At 40.7% G+C, this 20,419-nt stretch overlaps 1 protein-coding gene across 1 annotated transcript; it reads left to right on the top strand.

The window, feature by feature from the left end:
• Positions 1–2: 2 nt before the first annotated feature.
• Positions 3–19,867, top strand: SEC62 (SEC62 homolog, preprotein translocation factor). The gene is made up of 8 exons (XM_055723980.1): positions 3–131; positions 8,432–8,540; positions 8,939–9,044; positions 11,696–11,909; positions 13,593–13,685; positions 16,150–16,210; positions 17,130–17,249; positions 17,850–19,867. The coding sequence occupies exons 1-8, from the start codon at positions 96–98 to the stop codon at positions 18,314–18,316; spliced, it is 1,206 nt and encodes a 401-aa protein (XP_055579955.1). The 5' UTR covers positions 3–95; the 3' UTR covers positions 18,317–19,867.
• Positions 19,868–20,419: the final 552 nt, after the last annotated feature.

Here is a 20,419-nt window from a genome sequence, read left to right as displayed (position 1 = left end):
GCCTTCCCGCCCCTCCGCCGGCTCCCGCCGCCTCTCGCGAGGCCGCCGCCCCCCCGCCCCGGGCTCACGTCAGCGGCGGAGCAGACGGGGACAACATGGCGGAGCGGCGGAGGCACAGGAAGCGGATCCAGGTAGCCGAGGCTCTCCTTCCATGCCCGGATCGCGCCCCCTCCCCAGGCGGCAGCTTCCCCCTCCCCGCCCTCGGACTGGCCCGCTCCCGCCGGCTGGGCTCGGCTGGGCTGGGCTGAGCCGGGCGGCCCGGCCGCCCCTCACAGCGGCTCCGCTCCCGGTTCCGCGGCCTCCCCGCCCCGACGCCGCGCCGTTGCGAGGTGGCGGTGGCGGGCGGGGCCGGGCGGCCCGCGGGAGCGGGCGGTGAGGGAAGCGCCCTGGCCTCGGCCGGGGCGGCGGGAGCCCCGCTGGGGGAGCGCCGCGCCGCACCGCAGCTCGCTGAAAAGCCCGGGCTGGCACCGGGCGGCAGGTTTTCCGCGGAATTTTCTAGCAAATTCGTAATTCCTGGTCAATACTGAGGAAAACTGTGGCCCGCTGCGCGGCGGCGAAGCGCGGGCCGAGGAGCGTTTCGGGGGTGCCGCTGCCCTGGCGCCCAGGACCGGCCGCGGCGGGGGCTGAGGGGTGGCCGGCGGGGGAACCCCGGCCCCTCTTTACGCGCGGGCCCGGCGGTGCTGCCCTCCCCCCCGCACATCGTCTGCTCGGTGGGCAGCGGGTGAGATTCGGAGCTGCTCCATGTCATCGCCCTGTTATCCGTGGGGCCTCACCGGCGCCCAGCACCCCGCAGCCCCCTCAGCCGGGCGCTGGCACCCGGCGCGGCTCTTCCCAGCACGCGTAAGCAAAAGACATGGGACAGATGGTGTAAGCATCTTAAAAACAAACGTGCCCCAGCCAGGAAATGATGTGGTAAGGAAAGGAAATTTGTTTTTAGGAAACATAAACAAGCAACCGTGTCTAAAAATAGTCCTAATCAGCTTTGAGTTAATGTTAAAATGTAGCGATGATTACGTGGTGTCGCTTAAAGGCAAAGTGGAAGCTTTCCTTACCTGAAGCCTGGACTTCACAATGTGTAACTTTAACAGTGGCTTTGTTACAGGGTTTTAAATGCATGCTACAGCATGGTTACATAGTCAACATAATACACATAACGTACATAGGCATAGTTACAGCCTCACTTACCATAATGCCTGTTACTGTTACATATTATTAATGCTAAGCCTAAACTGTGTGTGTTTGGGATTTATTGCTCTGCTGTAAGTGGAGATAATATTAATGAGATAAATCATAGAGCCATTCAACAATGTAGACTTCATATATCATCTTTCTGCTTGGTTGCCCTCTCTCCTTTCCCATCCTTTTCCTTACCAGCCCACGTTCCTGTCCTCTGAGAAGATGGAGATGTTCCTCTGCTTGTAATGGTTCCTTCCCCCCCCCCCCCCCCCCAATTCAAATTACTGGGGGGATGGGAGGAGAAATGCAAAGAATAATTAATCAAAATCTTGTTAAGCAAGCTGTATCAATCACATTCAGTGAATTATCTTAAAACGTTACAGATTTATTCTCTTTTCATAATCGTTACAGACTGTCCCTTACCAAGGATGACAACAGCTCAATAAAGCATCCATCAAAACCAAATGAAACATAATGTTTTGTGTACTGCTCAAGGCTGTGGTCTTGCAGGCACTTAAGGACTTTCCAGCCTGTTAGCAGTAAAAGTATTGCCCAGATTGTTAGTAATTATATCAATGTCTGGGTGTTAACGCTTCAGATGCGAGGTTATGACTGACCTAAGTTTGTGATAAAGTGTGCAGATAAATGTGTATTGTGTCTTTAGTAATTTCCCAGTGTATTTCAACAACAATGGGAAGACAAGACAGCTAACAAAGAATACTGCTGAATGCCCAGAGCATGTTCTTAATTGGTCAGTGAATAAAACAACATGTATTTTTCTTGGTAGTTGGTTTTGGTGTTTCTTTTAACACTTTTTGAACTTTATTGACGTAGTTACTGTATGATTATCACGTTTCAGGATAATGCTGCAAGTTTCTCCTTTTAAAAAGGAGTGTGGGATTTTTACTTGTAGGTGTTTCAAGTGCTTTAGAAGTGTGTACTTATTTTAGGATGATGTGTACCCCTTAGTAATGAGATTGTTTATCATACTGTGTGCAAGTCTGACATTTGAATACCCCATTGTCATTAAGTAGAGCTGTATTTCTTGACAAGAGTAAGGTTCTTAGGAGATGGTGTATTTAGCTGTAGAAGAGGCTGATGTAAGTAAGCATTCAGTTACAAATACTGTGTACAGAATCTGGGTTCTGAATAATTTTTCTGAAAGTTTCTGTCTGCCATCGAGATTGGAGTCATGGTAGCTCGATCAGCTAGCTACACATGAGATGAGAGATGAAAAAAGTCACAGTAAAATAGTTCAAAGTTCTGTCAAGGCTACTTTCTGTGTTTTCCATTAGAAGTGTTAACAGAAAGAATGCATTTTATAGAAGGCGTTTTCATAAAAAGACACGTTGCCCAATCTGTATTGCCTAGAGTAGACTCTTCCTCTGGCAACAAGTTGAAAGTTGTGGAAGCTGCAGAAATCTTAACCTCCGAAGTTTGAATAAAGACATTTTAGAGGTAAAGTTTTTCAAAGTGTCATTCCTGACGGTAATTTAACTGTAATTAACATGGAGATTACTTGAGACATGCAGTAGTGAAAAGGGACTGGTCTGTAGGATGCAGATTGCTTGAGCCAGTGAGCTCCTACATGATTCAAATGTCTGAAATCAAGAATGCTTGCTGTATGTACAAGACTTACAAAAGAAAAACAATGTGTGTTGTCAGATGGCTAGTTTAATATCTTTTCTTTAGGCAGATGTATCTTAAAAGATAGGAGATGTCTTTGAATGCTTGTTATTCCAGCAACCTGGTCAAAGCTATTTCATTTCCTTGAGAAAAAAATACAGTTCTATACGTACCCTGCAATACTCATTTAAGCACAAAATCTTCAGACTTGGTTACTTTGACAAGCATTCAGCTGGGTAACACGTGGCATTTGTTGGCAGGTCTGCAATTTGACTGTTAAGTAGGCATTAAGTTTTACTTAATTACATTGGCCAGATTCCACTGTGCACAGTTTTATTCTGCCCATGTGAGGTTTTGTTTATCTTTGTGTTGCGATTAACAGCACTTGCATAGCACCTCAGTGCTGTGTCCTCTGCTCTAGAAACGTTAATGCATATAAATACTGCTCTTATGAATAGAGAAAACAATTCTTAGGCAAATGTCTCACTGCAAATTGATGGCTGAGGTGGCTCAATGTCGTCTAAATGCCATTAATGGCACCATTAATGGCACATACTTTCCTTGTTGACTTTTTCCCCCTCTTGAATCACTGGATTCAAGCTTTGAGATTCTCCTGATGAAGATCATCTACTAATCAGTATTAACTTTTGTAGCCTACAGTTCTGTTGTGTCTTGGTTTGGGCTCTGCTGGAAGGAAAATGTGCAACAGCTGCATTGCTGCTTCCTGTGCTACAGCTTTTTGTGAATTGAGTATGGAAAGGAACTTCAGAAATGACAACAAAATGGTTTTACAGTAATGCAGATTATAATCCAGTTTGGCTGTTTATATGTATTTTCTCATAAATGCTAGTAAAGCTGAGTGGGGTGATACCAAAGGAGAATGGCTAAGTAACTTCGTTGAAAGTGAGTGGTATTGGATCACAGAGGAGGAAGAAACAAAGATGAGCTCCCCCCTGAAAAATAAGAATTAAAAATAGCAGACTCACTTGTGATTAAAACAAACAAACAAAAAAGTGATACTACTTTCGACTGAACATCTGATTTACATTTTTGGAGGTGGGAAGGGAAAAAGTCAAAACAACCGGTCTGGGGTTAGAAGAGGACTGAAGCTGGCATGTTTTGGCTTCAAAATACTGTGCATTGCTCCTTTAACATGTGTTTCAGAGCTTTGTATGTTTATAACATTTGCTAAAAAAAATTAGTGATGGCTGAAAAGAAAGGAGGAAGAAAACACTTCTATTTTTAGAGGATATGTATAGGACAAAAAAAATATATCTGTCAATCTTTTTCTGTAAAGAAAAGTTAATGTCTTGTGGCTAGCACACAGCCACGGTAATCCAGAAGAACTGGTTTCTCTGCAAGGCTCTGCCAGAGTTTCTTTTAAGAGACCACAGGCAATCCATGTACTGGTCATCAGTGCAAGAGTTGGACAATTTTATGTTTATTAGTCACTGAAGAAAATACAGATGGAGTCCTAAGAGTAAACCCTAAGACCCTAACATGTGTGTTTCCCTCCTACCCACTCTCACCCAGTCATCTATCAAATCACACTAATTTGCGTGCTTTTTCTCTGTCCTACTGCACATTTTAGGCAATGTATAAACGTTTCAGCAAAATGGATGAGGAGTACCCACTCTCCTGCTACAGAACACCTTTTAGTCTTAAATCCTGAGAGTCAACAGGGAAAGGAAAAAGATAATCTTGTGATTCAGCTGAGCTTTGATGTGCTCAGACTGTCTTCAGAGAAGATAACACTAATGCAGTTGTAGTGTCCTTATAATGCGAGGAGGGTGTGAGGAATGGAACACGGAACGTGGGTTGACGGTGTCATTTTTGACATAGCCTCTCAGCTTGAAAAACAGGCTGCACGTGACAAATGTGCTTACATTTCTTCTTCTTCTTATCTGAAAACTGTATAAAACTTAGGCTTTGGAAGTCTTTTGTGGGGGATGGTGTTCGGAAAGTCTAAGTTCTTACATCTAAGAGCAAAGAAATAAACTAGATATTCATTTTATTGAAATCAAAGAATTTTGATGACTCCTTTAAAACAGAGGAGTATAAATTCTTGTAATGTGTTTGTCTGCACATGAAATAACTTGTTAGTGATAGTTATTATTACTCTCCTGATTTTCCAGAAAACTTGTTTGCTTTACAGTGTTGAGGAAGGAAATCATCCTGTCTTGGGTTGTACCTATATTCTTGCAACTGTGTTGCAAAAGTTACAAAAAAAAAAAAAGAGTGAAATTTCAAACTGCAAATAAGCTCTGGCCTTATGACATCCATTGAGTGGTTCCAGGAGTAAGAGAACCTGAATAAGTCATACTTAGGTTCTAAGTGAGATGAGAGGGAAAAGGAAGCTCATGGGCACGCTAGTTTTAATAACTCAGTTCAGATGGTTTTATTTTTAATGTATACAGGCTTCCTGGCTGCTGCAGACCCAGTTGGAGGTTGAATTAACTGGGAACTACATCACTGTATTGAAGGAAGTTCAGAATGCACTGTGCTATACTTTGATTTGGGAGATAGTGGTAAAAAAGTAATATGATTAGTTTTTTTCTTTCACTTCAGTGGGTCTGAAAGGCCCCTGCGTTTGAAAATCTCAGTGTTCTTTTATGAATTCATATAAGACAGAATTTTATAGACATGCTTGAGAGTTATTCTTAAATAAATTAAAGTATCAGTGCATTTCTATTAAGTAGGTAGGCTGAGCACTGCTTTTCCTGTCTTCCTGTAGGTGGAGTTCTTCTGTCTAGATAAATAGGAAATTGGGTTTGATTTTATTTTTAATGGCATTTTTCCAGAGTTTGTAAATTATCAGGGGTCATAAATCTCTAAATTTTACATGCTGTCTAGTGACAACATGCATTTTTTGATACATAAAATGAAAGTAGATGCAAGGGTCTAAAACAATATATAGAGCAGAAGTATTTGGAAACTTGACACTATCCAATTTTTTATTAATTGGAAACAGTTTAGTTGTAGAATTTTAATTGAGAAAACATTTTACAACATTACAGTAATACATTCCCTGAGATGTTTCCTGAATCTTTCTGTCTTTCCTATAAAAGAATACTTTAAATATCAGGAAGTTTTCATATGCTTTGTAAGACTGTCGTGTATTTTAAAGCTTTATAATTTGTTGAGAACTACCCCTTGATTAATTTGTATAATTTTCTAAATGTGTAAGGAGGTGTAAAGTGCCTGGGTTTTGGCTAGTATTATAGCTGAACATAAAGATCAGTTGAACTGTGTCTTTAAAAAGTGCTTAGGATACTGAAATTTTCAGTGATTTTGTTGATTTCACTTTATGATGAAATACTATTTTCTGTCAGTCATCTGTTTTAATATTTTAACAAACCTGGCTCTGTAAATAGAGGGATGAAAATAGGATGAAAAATGGGGATTAAATTGGAGGGGAAACTTTCTCAGAATGAGCTCAGGAAAACTGTGGCAGTCTCTCTCACAGGGAAGCTTTTTTTGTTTGGCGTGTTAGGAAGCTATCCCACAGAAAAGGACAAAGGGATAGATAGTAAGGAGCAATTACAAAAAAATAATGTGGTGCTGGCCGCTGCCTGTGTAGTGCATCACATGACCTAGCCGAATCATAAATATTTTAGGAAGAAGAAAAACCTAGCAGAGAGGAGTTACTCATGTCTGTGTTATATGTAGCTTCTCTGACTGTTTCACTGTCCGTGTGTGAACAACAGCATTTGCCCTTGTGAATTGTTCCACATTTATCTTGCTGGTAGGAAATACCAGAAAAGCGTTATTTTGAAACACAATTGCTGTATGTAGCCATTAGGCTCCATGGTACCTTAGCATGTGCCCCCTACGGTAAATGGTACACATTTGTTCGTGCACTTTAAATGCATTGTAACTCATTTTGTTGCTATTAAACCAAATCTGGTTTGGTACCAAATTTGGTAGCATCATCAGTGATTTACAATTACTGGTACAACTGTACCATATAAGGGGACATCAAACCACAGTATATAAATTATGTGCATACATGCACTGCAGTTAGTGAATAGTTTTCCATGAGTTACCTGATGTTTTGTACAGAATTTTAAAATTTAAAAAGAAAAAAAAAAAGAATTGAACAGAAGAGTTAGGAGTTAATGTAATCCGTATGAGGACTGTTAGGATCATCTGGCTTAATTTGAATGCATGTTTTTGAAACTGACTGGTGAGCGTGACAGCAGACTTTTGCATACATAAGAACAACTTAGACTTTAAAAAAATAATCTTAGAACTAAAAAACTATGGAGTCTTTTGGTCATTTGGATATCTTGTATCTGTATTAGTCTCCTTAAAATTGTCCTCAAATAGGAAAAACAACAATCTCCTGGAGGAGGATAATTCATTAACCAGTTGATTTTGAAAGTTAGCTGTGCAAACTGTTGAAAATTAACAGCTCTCACCATCTGAAGTTTTTATTCAGGTGTAACAACATCTATCTGACCTTGCATTTCCACTTAACGTGCTTCTTGCGTTACTACGATTATACATCTTAAAAGCAGTAATGGAGGTTCTGTGTTTATTGACCTTTAGAAACATTATGTCTTTAAATAGAATCTTTGAATTCTATGTATTTCTGTAAATCACCAATTTGTTTTCTGGCTTCTGTAGTCTATTTCTTTGGCCAGCATGAGAATAGGTACAGAAAAGGTTCTGCCAGTCTGAAAAAATGTCCTAGCATTTCCCTGTTATTGATCCTCAAGGAGCAGGGGGATTTGGAGAATTAAACCTTACTGCTTAAAATAACTCTTACAGAAAGGAATTTGGAGAAAGTTTGCATGAGTCAGTAATATGCCAAATCATACTTCACAAAAGCTATACTTTTGTGAAGCAGGAGCAGAAAGGTCTTCCTTTCCTGATTACGAATATTAGGTCTTAATTTTACATAATTGAAAATGCCCATCTCTGTCCTTCTGCAAGTTGGTAAATGTACAGGATTTGTGAACGTGTGCAGACTAAGGGTTCCCTTGTTGTAAAACAGCTGTTTCGATGTTTGTGTACTTCATCCTGGTGCACTTCATACTAATGTTCCCAGTCTCTAGATAGGAAGAATCTCTTCAATGGCACTCTGAAGTTTAAGTCATTTTGTAGTCATGCAGTGGTACTGGCATTTTCTAGCCAAACCTTTCAATTTCTTTTCAGCATGGTTTTTCTCCTCTTTCATATGGAATTCAAGCTGCTTTGTATTCTGTCAGCATGCCTACATTGTTGTAATTTCATACATACTCATTCCTTGCTGTTGTTTTTCTTTGCTCTCAGCTTCACAACTGTTTTCATCCAAGCTTGTGTGCCTTAAGCAGCTTTCCGTATGCCCAGTGCTTTCCTCTTAGTTCCACCTTTAGTCTGCTCTTTTTACAGAGCTGTTAAAGGAAGTTCATAGTTGTAACCTTCAGATCATCTAACTTAAGAATTCCTGCTTTTTTGCTTTATGTAGACAGACAGTTCTTGTGAAAATAGGTCAAGTGATTTTTCCCGTCTTTTACATTTTATTTGTTATTTATACATTGCCATAAAATAATAAAGACTTTGCAATATCTGATTTTTTGATCCTAAATGAGTAATTTTCCCATGTGTTTAAAACTGTATTAATTTTGGACTTTTACCATTGTAGGAGGTCGGTGAACCATTCAAAGAGGAGAAGGCTGTTGCTAAATACTTACGTTTCAACTGTCCAACAAAATCCACCAACATGATGGGCCACCGAGTTGATTATTTTATTGGTAGGGTTACTTTTAACCAGAGAATGACATTTTCTTCTAACTTTGTATTTGGGGGTGTTGTGTGTGGGGGTGCTGCTTTGTTTTTATTATTAATGCTTTGTCTGATAAGTATTGATCTTTTAGTTTGGTTTTGAAAACTTATTAGGCATTAGATAGTCATAAAATTAATCTAATTGGCCTGAAGAAAACAGTAAACTTTTTGCTCTGTGATTTAAAGGTGTGCAGTTGTCAAGAGTAATTTATTTCAGAATAGCGGCTAGTCTTACTTTTAAAGATTGAGCAGATGCAGAATATCACCAGGACTGACTGGCTGGTTGGTGTAGTTCAAGGAATATAGACTAAACGTTAAAATAAATGTCATTAGTTTAAATTATTTTTAATTCCATTTTCCCTTCTAGCCTCAAAAGCTGTGGATTGCCTCCTGGATTCTAAATGGGCCAAGGCAAAGAAAGGAGAAGAGGCTTTATTTACAACCCGAGAGTCTGTAGTTGATTACTGCAACAGGTACAACCTAGCTTAATTCATCAGTTTTATTAATTAATACAGTTGTCAAGGTGTCTTAGTTATTTAGGAACCAATTCCACTTAGCCTTCGTATACTCTGAAACATTTGTGGTTGTATGTGGAAGTAATTATTGTATTTTTATTACTGTGTTTGAGGGTGGAAACAAAGTAGTTTTGCCCTCTTTGTTCTCAAAACTCTCTCATGCTTTGATTATGCCGCTTGGGGCAGCAAGATGAACAAAATTATTTTCCTAAATTTTTTATTTATTTTAAATTAGTAGGGTCAGAGCTGTCAAATATCTCCTTCCCATGGATCTAGTGTGCTATCATGGCAGGAGCTGGACATTGAGGTTCAATTTATGCCTCTCAGGTGGTATATCCCTGCTGCTTAGTGCACTCTTAAGTGCTTAGTTAGATGAATGGCATGTTCTGACTATAACTCATTCAGGGCAGACACATAGGGTTAAGAGGACTGCCTACACTTGGAAAGCTCTGCTTAGAAATGAAGAATATGGGTAATATTTAGTCCTTTTTTTTTTTTTTTTTTTTTTTCTCTCCCCTCCCCTGGCCTCTTTTAGATAGCCATCCAGATAGGTGAGATACTTCCCCCCCAGTTCCAGGGCTGATTCTGTGTTTGAACTTTAATCCTTTTGCTGATTTCTTCAAGAAAGTTTAGAAGAAAGTATTATTTTAATGCAAGCAGAAAAATAAGTTTTCCTTTCCAAAATCTTTGGACTGAGGTAGGAGTCTGTATGCTTGTTCTTCAGTTGCTAAAGCATCAGATGAGACAACAGTTGGTTAAGTTGTTCAGCTCCAGCATTGTAAAGAACACCTGTGTAGTATACAAAGAAAATCAGTTCAACGCTCTGTTCTCTGGCACTGATTTTTATCACCAGTATCATTTCATGACCTGATGATCCATTTGGCACCATACCATGTCTGCAGTTCAGTTTCTCTTGCTAGCTCCTATACTGCTAATCACTCTAAGGCCACCTTTGGTCACTGAAGCTGTTTTCAGAGGTTTGAACATTAGCACTGTCTACTTCCTTTGCCTTTTGGAAAGGGTGGAAGAATATCTCAATACAGAAATAATCTCTTCAGTATAAGAGGCTGCTTAGGCTCTTACTCGTATTAAAACCAAGTACCTTAACTGTCTTGGTGTGGCTATTGCTTGTTTTACTCATCCTATCAAACAAAAATCAACTACCAGATCCTGTTCCTTCACCCTGTGTCAATTGCATCGATGAGTTGCATATTTAAAACGGGTTACTAACTGAATTCGTAATGTTGTTCCAGTAGATAACATCACCCAGTACACTTACATATTGATCTAAGTTCAGTAAGTTTTCTCTTGAGGGGCTTTGTTCACAAATAACCTGCATCAATAATGCTTTGTTCAGCAGTTCTATAGAGGGTTAACAAGTTGGGAATCGGCAAGTAATCTAGACTTGGTTAGTTACGTCAGGGTCTGTCCAGCTTCGGGACCTGGCTGTTGGCCATGCTGGTACCATGGCTGCATGCTCTGAGCAGTAGGTCTTGCAGAGTCCTGTCTCTTTATATTCCATCAGAGGCAGAGGCAGCTCCTGCTAGTGAAAGAGCTGTCCTGCAGGCCAGGCCTGTCTGTGGGCTGCTCTGTACCTGAGCCCCCTAAAATTCCAGCTGTAAAGAAAAGTGGTTTCTCCCAAACAAGCAATTTTCTATTGCTAGAAAGAGAATCCGTGTCAACAATTGTCCAAAGGGACAGTTTTTTTATATATATAAAACCAAACCAACTCTGCATAATAGTCAGCATGCACATAAGTTTAATTGGTAGAATGCCTTCTCTCTCTTTAGCGAGTTTTCCTACTTTAACAAGCAGTCCAGCGTAAGGATTTGGTCTGCAGCAAGAGATGAAAGAAATCAAGGACAAATCAAATTGATTTGATGCATAGGATCGGGATTTTCAGTGTGAACGTGTGCTTGGATTTCACACCCCACTGCTTCCTCTCAGTCTGAAGGGCAGTATTCTGTATGGCTCTTCCTATTCTGAATTCGGCTACGATCCTTTCAAGGACGTTACTTGTTGGTGACAGCCTTGCGACTACAGAGTACTACTTCCTGGTGCCCAGCTGGCCATATATATACTTGCTATAAGGTATGTTTGTAGCTGACATGAATGGAATGCTTGCATATGTTCCACAGTTTCAACAGGGTGATTTTATTCATTGTGCACCGCTTACCAAGAAAATTGATAAGCTATGTGCCTGCTTTCTTATTTTTGCTGTGAAATACATTGACGTGGACTTGAAAATAAATATTGGATGGAGTTGCGTTAATGGAAAGGATAATTAAACTGACCTGGTGGCTTTCTCCATCCTACAATTTCTGTATTCATCTATATCTATGCAAAATGCCACCACAGAAATGTATGGGGTTTACCCAGTTTCGAATGGATGAACAGCCAAAACAAAGCAAGAGGTGAGACATGGGATACTTAGGTCTGGTGTATTTAGTTGTAAATAGAGCAGATGAAGGTGACCTCTGTCCTTCAGTCATGCTATTCATGATTGTATTAGATCCATGATCTAGAGTGGTATCTAATAACATAATTGAGTGTAAATGTGGTTATCACAGCCACACTTAAATGTATCACTTAACTTTTTCCATCTTGAGACTCCTGAAAAAACAGTTCTTTCATCGAGCATTGAAAGTGATGAAAATGAAACCTGACAAGGATACAAAGAAAGAAAAGGAAAAAGGAGGGAAGGCTGAGAGTGGGAAAGAAGAGGAGAAAAAGAGCAAGAAGGAAGGTGGCAAAGATGAAAAAGCTAAGAAAGAGAAAGAAAAGGAAAAGAAAAAAGATGGTGAAAAAGAGGAGTGTAAAAAGGTAAGTCTTGTCTGTAAGAGAACAGACAAACCTGTAACAGGGAATACATTAACTGATTGTTAAGGTTACATTGGCTTAAAAATATAGTTAGCTGTCCTAAACGGTGACATACCTTTTTTTGCCTGTTTCCATCTCAAAAATATACTGCTTTCTTTTTTCTTTGGGATATTTTTTTTCTTTTGTTTTGTTTTTTAACTTTGGAGTAGTTCAGGTTTTGATCTAGATCCAAAAAGAGGCTTCAGCTGGGCCTTTATATACCTCATCATATGGGGGCTGAGTTGATCGAGAACCGCTTCTCTTCAGCTACAGCAGGCAATGATACTTTGTAGAAGTGTATGTTAGCGTAGAACGACACATAGGCATGTGACCTAATATCCAAGAACAGTGCAGCTGCACTAGTGAAAACAAAAACAATTTTGCCATGTTTGTTGATAAGAATGTTTGGGATGTAACGTTTGATACTCAGTGCTTGTAAATAACTCTGTACTAGGGGTCTGGTTTTGTGTATGACAGCTGCATTACTAATCTGCATAATGCCTAGTTTTCACAGACTTCTGATTTACTTTCTTTAAAGTTCAAACTACTATTAAGGTACAAGTTTTCATGTGTATTTTCATGTTTTCATTTTCATTTATTAGTGGAACAGAATTCCTAAATTAAAATGTTAGGAACCTGCAGTAGAAACTTGATGAGAGGATGCGTTTTTTCTTCTGTATGCAGTGGTACGAATCTGGTGAGAGTTAGTAGGGTTGTGCACAAAAAGTTACTCCCATTCAGACACTCCTAAGCGAAATGATGGCGCATTTAGTGAGAGGTATAGCCTACATGTACAAGAGCCTAAATCTCAGAAGAAAGCTATGTGGCTAATAAAAGAATTAGAAACAAAACTATCTTGCTGCCAGTCTAAACACAGAAGCCAGTATAAGATTATTGTACGCTTGAGGTATGCTGATTATGCTAAAATACTGATTGTGGAAGTTACGAACGCCTCTGATTCCCTGGCATCTGGAGAGTTAACTTTATTAAATGTAATACTCATTTTTAAATTAATCGTTACTTATTGAACTGAAATTTTAGTGTTTTATATAAGCCAGTGGGTAGTAACTTGAACAACAACACAGGACAAAAATTAGAAACATAATTTCAAGCAAAGCAGTAAGCAAGGAGAAGGAAACAGGAACCAGGGAAGAGGAAGCGCAAGATCCAAAAAGCAATTGAGGAGGACAGAGAATGAACAGGCAGAAACTGATTCTGAAGGGATGCCCATGTGGTAAATATGGCACCAAGGTACCAAATAATTCTAATAAAGTTAGTTATCATGAAGTGTTGTACCTTGTTCTTGGTCTGTGTGCAGACTTTGTTAATATTAGAAGAGCTTTGCTATGCGTTTGAAGACATAATGTAATCCTGAAGCCATAGTCTAGTCCTTATACGCTAACTAAAAATAAAATTTCTAATTTCTCCTTGCTTAGTTTTCCTTTATTTTTAAAGTACCCTGTTGGTAAAAAATGAGAACAGGAGGAAATGAAGCATCTTCACTTTAAAAAAAAAAAAAAAAAAAAAAAGGTGAATGTGATCTTAGGTTTGTGAAAAGTTATCAGGCTCAATATATTAAAGTACTAGAAATTAAAACCTCCTGATGCTTTTAGTTTTTAAATATATGTAGTATGTGTTTGTCCTCAGGACGAGACCCCAGGAACACCCAAGAAAAAGGAGACTAAGAGGAAATTTAAACTTGAGCCACACGAAGACCAAGTTTTCTTGGATGGAAATGAGGTAAGATTCACAGGTACTTTCTAACTTCTAGTGTCAACGTACTGTTGTCAGATAATAGGTTAATTTACTGGATTTCTGCAAACTGCTTCCAGTCACGCTGAAAGAAAAATTAATGGTAGTGTGATGGCTGATCTTGAAGCATGAGATTTTTTTAGATATTTCTAGGAAGGTTAGAGGGAGATAAATGTAGGGTAGTAACTAAAAAAATCTAAAAGAAAACCTAATTAGTTTACTTATTAGTGGCCATGAGGTGAAATGTTTGTTGTTGGGGTGTAACGGGGTGCTGGAGCAGGCTGCCCAGAGCAACTCTGCAGCCTCTGTGCGCAGAGGCTTTCAAGACCAGATGGAGTAAACCCTTGAGCAACCCGGGTGGGCCTCACAGCTGACCCTGCTTTGAACAGGAGGGTGGACCACAGACCTCCCGAGGTCCCTTCCAACCCAGATTGTCCTCTGGCTGCTGTCATGCTGAAATATTTCTAAACAAAACACAAGCCTTTTAGAACATCATGTTCAATCACGGAAGGGGAAATAAAAAATCTCTGCCACCCAGAGGGTGCCTGACTTTGTGGTCTGAGCAGATGTGTGATGCTTAGGCATTCCTGAATTCTCATCCTGGCTTTACCACTGAAATCGTGGTTTTAAATACTTCTCTGTATTTTGCCTTCCTGGAAGGCAGAGTATTTATTTTTTTAACAGCTTTGCAATGTACTGAGTCATATTTGTGCTTTTAACATTTGGGAAAAGTGAAAGGTCTTTTACTTACAAAAGCAAAATTACACTGTTCTCTGTGTTGATGCTGTGTCACTGTACTGGGATCTCCCCTCAGATTCCTGTATACCTTTGGTTATAAAACAGGTGGCAGTGAGCTCTGTAAATAAATCACTTGTGCAGAAATTGTACTTTTATGTCTCTTTATTTTACTCAGTCCATTCTTCTACAAGCTGCCTTGCTCTGTTTCATCCCACCTCTTGTAGAATCACACCTACCTCTGATCCTCCTTATTGTCTTGTACATGGAGTAACCAGGACGGCTTGTGGCATTCCAAATGAGGGTGCAGTACTGCACATGCACTATAACTATGATTACAGCTTGTTTTAACATTGTTTACTTTTTTGTTTGTTAATGAGCTGACTTTTTTAAGAACTGCAACTCCCAAGAGCTTTTTTTTTAGTAGTAGCTAATTTAGAGCCTATCTTTGTGTATTTACATTAGAGCTGGTTTTTTTCCTTTTCTTCATTATATTGCGCTTATAAACACAAGATGTTACACTATCTTATTGCCCAGTCACCAGTTATGGCCTTCCGTTTGTTGGGCTCACAGAACAGTTGACTGGCAGCAGAGCTACACTTGCGTATGGTCAACTTTCACACCCTGTGAGAAGCAGAATATTAAATACTTGTTGCATCACACTGAAAAACTATATTGCTGCCTCTAAGGTGTCCTCCTGGTAGTTTGTATTAACGCGCCTGCTCTGAGGTTGCTGGTTTCTAGTAATCTGCTGCTTTTCACAGTTAATAGCTAAGATTCCAACTGTTTAGTTTGGTAAGAAAAAAAAAAAAATCCAGTTTTTCTAGTTCAGAAAATCCTGCATTTCACCATTAAGTGTTTTTTTTTCAATAAGGCTGAGCAAATCTGATTCGAATGGATCCGCAGTTCTCACACAACCATTTGGTACTGAGTGTTGCAGCTGTAGATATTTAGAGAACGGAGGGTACAGTTACACTCCCCTGCGGCCATCAAATGGGACTTGAGTGGAACTGAGTGTTTCAGCTGGTTGCTTTGTTCCATACGTTCAGTCTGGTGTCTTCCTCTTAAGTGCATCTCTTCAAAGCTAAAGTACTTTTTGTTTCCACTTGATGGATCTGAGAAACTTTTTATCTTTTTACAAGTGTTTTGGCTTCATGCTGAACAACATTAATGACTAAAGATGAAAACATACCTTGATTTGGTGATATTTCTGAATCTTTCGCTTCCCCATCATTTTTACTGTCTGATTGTTTTCCTCAGGATTTTACATCATCTATAAATTACTCTGGCTAGAACTTTTTTTTTTTTTTTTAGAAGTAATTCTTTGAGAGATCCAGTCTGAGATTTCCACTGTTCCTCTTCCCCTCGCAGCTGGAAGCCCCAGCAGTGCCGCATCCTTAGGCCTCCCACCAGGAGGCTCAGACTATAGCCGGCACAGAGCTAAGGGAACGGTGTGGGCAGGCAGGCCTGCAGCCCCGGGGCTGGCTGTCTCCTTCTGCACCTCTTGCACTGGGGGAAACCGGTTTCAAGTCCTGTTCGAAGTGTAACCTGAATTCCCACGATACGTGACCCCTGCCCTGCTCCGCTGCCCTGGCACGGTACTGACCTCAGCGCCAAGTGCTACAGCATGGCTGCACACATTTGGATGAGGGAATAAATGAAGTCGTTCATCAGAGAGCTAGTTTTCCAAGTGTAAATCAGATTATTTCTGTTGTAGGTGTACGTGTGGATCTATGACCCCGTTCACTTTAAAACTTTTGCCATGGGACTTGTACTTGGTAAGTTACGAGCAGAAACGGGTGAGCGCATCCTAAGTGTAGGCACAGTGTCAACAGGCCTGTTTGTCCTTGGGGAAGTTTGTCTATTCCCTGGACAAAGTTTTGCTCTTCAGTTTCAGCCTGATTTGATACCAATAATATTACATGAATTTTGATCTCAGGGTGGAGGGGGCTACACATGGTGAAAAGGAAAAGCTGAAACATGCTTTAGCAGATGTCTGAACATGCACAAGTTTGCAAGCTGTTTATTTCTGTTGCTTTTAGCTAACAAGTTGTTCAGTTGGCAAATGTGGGCTATGTAAACATGTGAAAGATGTTAAAGGAGTTATTTTAAACTGTGAATGATACCTTTCTGACTCTAAACTTGTATTTGTATAGGGTAACTCCAATCAGCTAATTTTATTTTTCAAACCTGAATCATTGTTGATGTTAACTGACATTCAGTGGGCTAACAGATTGTTCACTGTACTGCTGGCCTAATACCCTTGACGTGTACCTTCCAGCTTCCTCACCTGGAGAGAACCGCCTTTCCTGGGAATCAGTGTCACCCCCTGGGGCTGTGCTCAGGCCTTTGACCTGTCCTTGGGGCCACCATGACCCCCACCCAGCTCCCTGCGCCCCTTTTCTGCTGCACTGGTTAGAGGCAGCTCTCTGCCCACCTTTCTGCTCATGCCCTCTGCTCAGAGGTGCTCATTGCTGCGCTGCCTAAGCGCAGTGACGTAGAGTTGCTGGATGTGGCATCTCTCTACCCAGAATGAAAACAGGAGCGGTGAATCTAGACAAGGTTTCAGTCAAGGCCTGAAATACTGTCAGTAACGCGCTGTGCTGAGCCAGTATCTGGAACAAACAGTGAGCCTAGAACATTTAAGTATGTACCAGGAAAAACTAATTGTCATTTTCTTCTTATCTTTCTATGCAGTGATTGCTGTTATAGCTGCAACTCTGTTCCCGCTCTGGCCAGCAGAAATGCGTGTTGGTGTTTATTACCTCAGCGTAGGCGCAGGCTGTTTTGTCGCCAGTATTCTTCTTCTTGCCGTTGGTGAGTGTCAGTCACCTTGACTTCATCAGCCGGTGAAGTCCAAACCGGCAGAGACAGCTCGCTGCTTAAACGCTTCCCAGGCTGGTGTCAGCGGGAGCCGCGCTGGTCCTGCCTATGCGTTTCCCTCCTGGCCACTGGGTGTCGGAGTTGTGCCACAGAAAGAGAGAAATCTCAGCTTGTGTCACCTGTTGGGTCATCGAGATTTGTCCGCTGCCTGTTTTTAAAAAACAAACAAACAACAAAAAAACCAAAGGGGACAAAATAAACCCAAGAGCTGTACCTGAGGCCAGATTCAGTGGTGAAAGTGGTGTCACTGGGATTTTAAAGCTTGCTTTGGCTCACGTTTCTGTTGCGGAGGGGATGAAGAGCTAAATCACAGATGAGATGCGTGGTGAACAGGGTGGGGGAGATGTGGTGGGAACAAACCGTTCCACGATGCCATTGCAGAATGAGAGGCTTCCCCCAGGCTCACTCCTGTCACTGGCTTGGGGTGGCTGTTAGCAGTGGGCATCTCTTACACCATAGTTACACATTGTGTATGTTTATTATAAACCCCAACATTTCCCTAGTTGTTGTTCGTTTTTTTTTTTTTTTATACAGCTCGCTGTATCCTTTTCCTTATCATCTGGCTCATCACTGGAGGAAGGCATCACTTCTGGTTCCTGCCAAACCTTACAGCGGACGTGGGATTCATTGACTCCTTCAGGCCCCTGTACACACATGAATACAAAGGACCAAAAGCAGACTTAAAGAAAGAGGAAAAATCAGAATCCAAAAAGCAGCAAAAATACGACAGTGAGGAGAAATCAGATAGCGAGAAGAAGGAAGAGGAGTATGGGAAAACAGAGGCAACGAGGAACTCTGGAACAGACGGCTCGGGAGGAGAGCGACATTCAGACACTGACAGTGACAGGCGCGAAGACGACAGGTCCCAGCACAGTAGTGGAAATGGAAACGACTTTGAAATGATCACAAAAGAGGAACTGGAACAGCAAACAGATGAAGGGGATTGTGAGGAGGAAGAGGAGGAAGATACCGAGAGTAGGCCTTCACATGAAAAATCATAACTCACTGTGGTTTGGGGACTGAGTATGTGCAAATGGTTGGATTTTCTTTGTTGGCTGATCACCAAAACACAGACCATACAGTAGCATCTTTGTTTGCTGAAATATACGTGTTACCAAACAGTTTTATATCTAGTTCCTTCATTTTTTTTAACCATTAACTTGATTACTTGGTACTATGTTAATCATTAATATCCATTTACAGAAGTTTTATCAATCTGACAAGTTTTCTATTGATTGATAGATTGCCCAGATCATCCTCAAACAAACTGAAAAACAATAGTTTTCTGGTACTTGCATAACTGGTCAATTAGTTTAGCTTCTCAAACTTGCTTTTGTAAAACAGGTAAAAGTTGAATGACCAAATCTCAGATTATTCCTAGTTATACTCATTTGATAGCTAGTTAGGTAAAGCCCTTCTTAGCCCACAGCTTTCTTGATATTTTTCTTGATTTTGTTTTCAAAAGATTGTGAAAACTTTCCTAAGAAAACTAGTTTTAGCAGAAGTATTTTGCTGAAAATATAAAAGCTGGTAGTGCTGAATTTGGCTGCCATGTTCTCTGTTTCTCCAGACTGTGTGCCAGCAACTGAGGAAATCCAAACTGGTTTTGTACATCTGGTTCAGAGAAAGCTGTCATCTCCAGCAGGTGAAGGAAGCAGCATGGTTTGGAAATTATGGCTGTTTTCTTTCTCCTGCTCCATCATAATTAAAAAAGAAAAATGTATTCTGTACATAATTTACAAATAAAGCAAACCATTTACTTTAACTGCTACTTATTATTTAGAGATTTGATCCAGCATTCAGTTTGTATTATTAAAGCCATTTTGTGGTGTATCTATCAGAGAAATGCAAGTCAAGAGGACCTCACAGAATATTTGTGTATGATTGGTAGCTGTTCCACAAGAGCTTTAGTTTTGTGCCAACATTCCATGTATTTGAGTATGAGTAAATTGATCTTTATTAAATGAAAGCAAACAACATAGCTGTATGTATGCCTTAATGTTAAAACTTTCTATGTTCTGGAACTGGAATACTTTTTAAACTGAAGAGGCAGGAGAGTATTCATCTGTTCAGAAATATAGGTAACTCAAAGCTAATATGAAGTGACCATTAATAATTTGTTTATAAATATCTTGGAGTAGTTTGTGCGGTTTCTCTTACACATCCCTTTCTGCTGGACGTTTGGAGGATGTACTGGATGTTTTGGTTAAGACTTGGTATCATTCCTCTAGATGACTTTAACCGTAGATTTGATCATCTCCCGAACCTACTTGAAGATAAGGGTAAGCTCGACGTTTTAATAAGTGACTTGGAGAACTTTTTTCCGTATCCTAAATTGATTCCCCTTCCTTCCAGCATCAGCATTTTGGATGAAGATACTAATTTTTCAGATCACGCAAATATATACATCATAACGGGTGCATTGATAAACAATTTATGAATATGATGTACTTGCTTCTGGAATATCCTGAATATTTACTCCATAAGGAAACAGATAAATTGGATCACTTTTTTATTAATATAGCAAAAAATTAAAGGACCCATTACCTAAACAGACGACTCCTGGACACTTATGTGTTATCACTGATTAAAATAGCTAACAAGGGCCTGTTGCTGCCTTCCATACCTCGCTCAGGTTGGCACGATGCGATGGTGAAGCATCTTGACTGACGGCTGCCTTTTCGCTCCCTCAGGCCGCTGGGTCAGACCCTCTTTGCTCGCGCAGAGGCCGGTGTTCCTTTCTGCTTGTGTCTCACATCCTCGCGTCTGGCGCTGAGGACAGAGCTGCCTTTCTGTGCCAGCATCTTCAGCTTGGTGGCTCTGGAATTCACAGTACGGCTGTCCTGAAGAGCTGGCGCTACGGCTTGCGTGGCAACTTGCTTCCTACCATGCAAGTGCAAAATTCTAAAAATCTCTGTACTGAAGACATGCTGGCAGTTCACGTTGATAGATTCCCGCAGGTTCCGACGGGAGCCAAACCTGCATGCCCATCTTCCAGAAGCCATTTATCAGTTAGCACTTGGGGGAGCACTGCAGGGCACGTGCACCGGCAACGTGTCGAGCGGCGGGCAGCCAAGTCACTGCCAGTTTTGGAAGAAATGAAC

This window comes from Falco cherrug, chromosome 11, assembly GCF_023634085.1.
Source record: "Falco cherrug isolate bFalChe1 chromosome 11, bFalChe1.pri, whole genome shotgun sequence".
NCBI classification, from domain to species: domain Eukaryota; kingdom Metazoa; phylum Chordata; class Aves; order Falconiformes; family Falconidae; genus Falco; species Falco cherrug.
Note: the sequence above shows the minus strand (reverse complement) of the source record. Positions and strands in the feature narration are given on the sequence as shown.

Bases quoted from the DNA above. Each gene is read 5' to 3' on its own strand.
- SEC62 (XM_055723980.1), top strand. From the start codon at position 96: ATGGCGGAGCGGCGGAGGCACAGGAAGCGGATCCAG. The intron at 9,045-11,695 runs GTACAACCTAGC...TTCCATCTTGAG, and splicing joins GTAGTTGATTACTGCAACAG to ACTCCTGAAAAAACAGTTCT. The intron at 11,910-13,592 runs GTAAGTCTTGTC...GTTTGTCCTCAG, and splicing joins AAAAAGAGGAGTGTAAAAAG to GACGAGACCCCAGGAACACC.